This window comes from Elephantulus edwardii, unplaced genomic scaffold (assembly GCF_000299155.1).
Source record: "Elephantulus edwardii isolate Elephantulus edwardi_28Jun2011 unplaced genomic scaffold, EleEdw1.0 scaffold00048, whole genome shotgun sequence".
Taxonomy (NCBI): Eukaryota; Metazoa; Chordata; class Mammalia; order Macroscelidea; family Macroscelididae; genus Elephantulus; species Elephantulus edwardii.
This window is the reverse complement of record NW_006399798.1, coordinates 14,243,716-14,248,299: the sequence shown is the minus strand read 5'-3', so window position 1 is coordinate 14,248,299 and position 4,584 is coordinate 14,243,716. Positions and strand designations below refer to the sequence as shown.

At 50.6% G+C, this 4,584-nt stretch overlaps 1 protein-coding gene across 1 annotated transcript in view; it reads right to left on the bottom strand.

The window, feature by feature from the left end:
- Nucleotides 1-4,253: 4,253 nt before the first annotated feature.
- The window catches only part of RGS9 (regulator of G-protein signaling 9), an 83,370-nt gene continuing 83,039 nt past the window's right edge, over nucleotides 4,254-4,584 (bottom strand). Inside the window, exon 19 of the mRNA XM_006886261.1 lies at nucleotides 4,254-4,401. Within this exon, the coding sequence (XP_006886323.1) occupies nucleotides 4,254-4,401 (148 nt within the window). The remainder of the gene's footprint in view (nucleotides 4,402-4,584) is intronic.

Below are 4,584 nucleotides of genomic sequence, written 5' to 3'. Positions count from 1 at the left end.
CCGGGCAGCTCCTTGGAGGCAAGGATTCTGAGGCTCCGTCTAACATACTTTGGACATGTTGTAAGGAGAGACCGGTCCTTGGAGAGGGACATCATGCTTGGGAGGGTGGAGGGACAGTGCAAGAGGGGAAAGCCCTCGATGAGGTGGATTGATTCAGTGACTGGGGTAATCGGGATGAGTGTATCAGAGACGGTGTGATTGGCACAGGACAGAGCAGAGTTTAGGGCTGTTGTACATAGGGTCACTACGAGTCACAAGCGACTCGACAGCACATAACAACAACAACAACATACCCCTTTTAAAGAGTTCCTTCCCTCATCTGATTCAATGCAGTATATATTATTTATCCCTTCTTTCTCAGTCTCCCCCCAGCCCCTATATCAGCCCTCTTTTATAACAGTGGCATTATGCTGTATCTTATTTCAGTATGGACACTCCATGCTGGCGCTCCAAAAGCCCCAGGTCTTCAGTGTCACATCTCTTCCCCACCGATGCTCACTGGGAGAGAAGGGGAAGGTGAGAGATGTTTCACGGCCTTCCATCCCCAGTAATCACAGCTGGGCAATAGAGGGAACTCGTAAGGGTGAGAATGTTCATAGTCTCAGTCTAAGCTAGAAAGCTTCTGGAACAGAGCCTTCTTTCTTGATACCCAACACTAAGCAGGCAGGGGCGCCCTTCAGGGACCCACAACCAGAGACCATGACAGTGAGGGGCAGAGAGGTCCAGCAAATACTGTAGTCCCCTCCTGAGTCAGCTCGAGCCTGAGTCCAGCACAGGAGGACAGAGCACACGGTGAGCAGGCTCTGCTTGACATCTCCCCAGCTTTCTACTGAGAACATGCAGGTCTAAGAATTCTTGTCCTCTAGGGGAAAGCCCAGGAGCTTCTCTCTGGGGATCCGTGAGCCTCGGACTCCCTCTTCTGGTGAAGAGTGGGGATGAGGCGGCCAATCCTCAGCAGAGGGCTGGGCTCTGAGACCTCTGTGCCCCTCCAGCTCCTCAGACGCCCAGGGTCTCCTTGAATAGAAAGGCATCACCAATCCAGGCCAAGTTCACTATCATGGCGTGGACTATGACTCCTGACCACCCTGCAGCGTGGCCCAGAGAGCTTCCTGGCTGTGATCTTTCTGAAAACAGTGCCACGTCCTCCTCTAGCACAACCACTGGTGGACTTGAACTTCCAACGGTACCACTCGGGCTTTTTAGTGGCTGACACAGTCACCTCATGAATCCCCAACTGTACCACCCGGGCTTCTTAGTGGCTGACACAGTCACCTCATGAATCCTCTCCCCTTCTTTGTGAGCAGATAGACAAGGGAGCCAACTGTCCCCTCTCTGGACATCACTACCTTTGAAGGTCCCATCCCAGGGAACAAGGGGGCAACCACCTTTGCGTGGCTGGAGCTGGGGGAACTTGCTCTTGTGCACACTGTCCAGGCAGGAAATACCCACGTTCCTGACTGTGGTCAAAGGCTCCCAAGGCCCCAGTCACTGCTATCAAGCTGGAAATGATTCATAGCTGACCCTCGCTTGCTGGAACTGAGGAGAGCCTGAAGCATTTGCGGCAGGAGGTCAAAGAGAGTGTAGTCTGCAATATGGATTGAAGCTCAGCATTACAAAAACAAAGATTCTCACCACTAGGCCTACTGACAGCACCATGGTAGAAGGAGAAGAGAGAGAGATTGTTAACAATTTCTGTTTATTCAGTTCCACTTCCACAATCAACACGCTTGGCGCCATCAGTCAGGAAATCCAAAGAGAAACTGCTCTGGGGAAGTCTACTATCAGAGACCTTCTCGGGGTGTTGAAGAGAAACAATGTCAGTCTAGAGACTAAGGTGCACCTAATCCAGGCTATGGTCTCCACAATCACTGTGCATCAGAGAACTGGATAACGGCCAACCATGACAGAAGTAGAATTGATGCCTTTGATTTGTGGTGCTGGAGAAGAATGTTGAACTACTCACCATGGACTGCCAAGAAAACAAACAGATCTGGCCTGGAGAGGGTGAAATCAAACTTGGAGGCAAAGATTTTGAAGCTCCCTCTCATATACTTTGGGCATGTTGAGAGGGACATCATTATTGGAAGGGTAGAGAAACAGCACAGGAGAGAAAGACCCTTCATAAGATGAATTGACACAGTAACAGTTGTAATGAGGGTAGAAGTAGCAGAGGCAGTGAGCTTGGCTCAGGATAGAGCGGGGTTCAGAGCTTTTGTGCACAGGGTCTCTATGAGTTAGAGTTGATTCAGTAGCACATAACGACAACATAGTTGACCTGCATTGGGTTTCTGCAGCTGTAAATCCCATGGAAGGAGATGGCTCACCTTTCGGCCTGGGAACTGGTGGTGACTGCAAACCACCAGAGAGGTGCCACTTCTGAGTTAGGTGCACTTTGGAGCACAGCCCTCCAGCCTACACCACCTCTTCTGACCCCAGAGTCTGAGAATAAAAGCAGGTAGGTGTCAGATCCTACCAAAAACAATCTCCATGTTCAATGCAATGCAATCCCAATACAGATTCTAAATTCCTTTTTCAAGGAGATCGAAAAGGCAATTGTCAAATTTATTTGGAGAGGAAAGAGACCTCAAATAAGCAAAGCACTTCTGAAATACAAAAATGAAGTGGAAGGCATAGCACTCCCTGACCTCAAAACTCACAACACAGCGCTAGTAACCAAAACAGCATGGTTCTGGTACAACGACAGGCACATAGACTAATGGATCAGAACAGAGAGCCCAGAAATAGACCCATCTATCTATGATCAACTGACACTCGACAAGGAAAGAAAACCTATCAAATGAGGAAATAGCAAGCTCTTCAACAAATGATGCCGGCAAAACTGGACTGCTACCAGCAGAAAGCTGAAACAGGGTTCTCATCTCACACCAGACACACACATCAACTCAAGGTGGATCAGAGACCTGGGTGTAAAGCCCAAAACCATAAAGTTCACAAGAGACAAACTGGGACCAAGTTTAGAAGGCCTAGCCTGTGGCATAAAGAGGCTGAAAAATGCAATAATACAGTCAGAAATGCACAACCTGGAGAGGATAAATCCCTGTGTATAACAAATACACAGAAAACCTACTGACTGGGAACAAACATTTGGCAATACCATCTCAGACAAAGGTCGCATAACAAAATTTTACAGAATACTGCAGGCCCTCCAGAAGAAAAAGACTGATATTCCAATTACAAAATGGGCAAAAGACTTGGAAAGACTTTTCACAAAGGGAGACATTTGAATGACCAGTAGACACATGAAGAAATGCTCAAAATCACTGGCAGTAAGAGAGATGCAAATCAAAACCACAGTGAGGTACCATCTCACCCCTGTAGCAGTGGATGTGCCTCTGCCCAGAAGCCCTCTTAAAAAATCTAAACACTACGTGTGGCCTAGAGGTAGGAAGCTGCGCTGCCAACCAGAAGCCTCTTGGTTTGAATCCACCAGCTGATTCTTAGAATAAAGATGGACAATCAACTCCCATGCGATTCACTGCCTCTGAAAGCCTGCTGGAGAGTCAGCTTGGGGTCAGTTCCGACTCAAGGCACACAACTACAGCAATAATTGCCGCAGTAACCTCTCATGGGGCTTCTGCGTCTGGACACCTGCACAGGAGGAGAGGGCCCATCTCTCCCTGAAGGAGCAGCTGGGGATTTGAACTGCTACCTGGTCAGCAGTCGGATACATTAGGTACTACACCACCAGGAGGAGTGGGGTACCACCAGGAGGAGTGCGGTACCACCAGGAGGAGTAGGGTGGCTTAACTCCGCTCTCCTCCTAGCTGTGTGCCATGTCCCAGCCTCCCCTCCAACCCTTCTTCCCATGAGAGATCATGTTGGATCAGCCCCCTGGGAACCCAGGTGAGACCAGCATGAAGTCATAGCCATCTAGGCACAGAGGGAGCTACTGGTCGTGACCCTGTGTCTCTTGATCCAGAAAACCAAAGAAAGGACTCAGCAAAACCCAAACACACTGTGTGCTGATTAGAGAAGCTCTGACAAGTTAACCTTTAATCGGTGTTAAGGCAGCAAGGAGGGTCTTCTGGCACGCAGGAGGGAGGGGCGGTCAGGAGGAGGGGAAGAAGGTGGCCCCAGGGCCCAGCCAGAGAACCCCTCCCATCGCCCACCCCGTTCTGTCCTTGGGCCCCCAGATCTGATCCTAATTCACTCTGGCTTGCATGCCTGAGCTCCCTCCAGCCTCCAGGGAGCAGGTTGCCACTGGAACGTCTGCTGGCCCCGGTGGCCACAGATCAGCCTGCCTTCCCCGCGGCCTGGCTCTCCCAGGGACAGATGACTTCCTTGTCCCGGTCACCTCCTTCGCCCACTGTGCCATCCTCCTCCGAGTCCATCAGGCAGGTCCCGCTCCCCGTGGGCACGTCCATTTTGATCTGGAAAAAGCTTCCGGACAAGAAGAAAAGAGTGTGGAGCAGGAGGGACGATGCATCCCTGGGTTCCCCTGATGTCCCTGGAGAAGAGCAACATCGCACAATTGCACGTGCACCTACGGAAATGTGTGTGCGGCCATCAGCCTGGTGGTCCCCTATGGGGGTGGGGGCAGTACTGAAATGTGTGTGTGGCCAT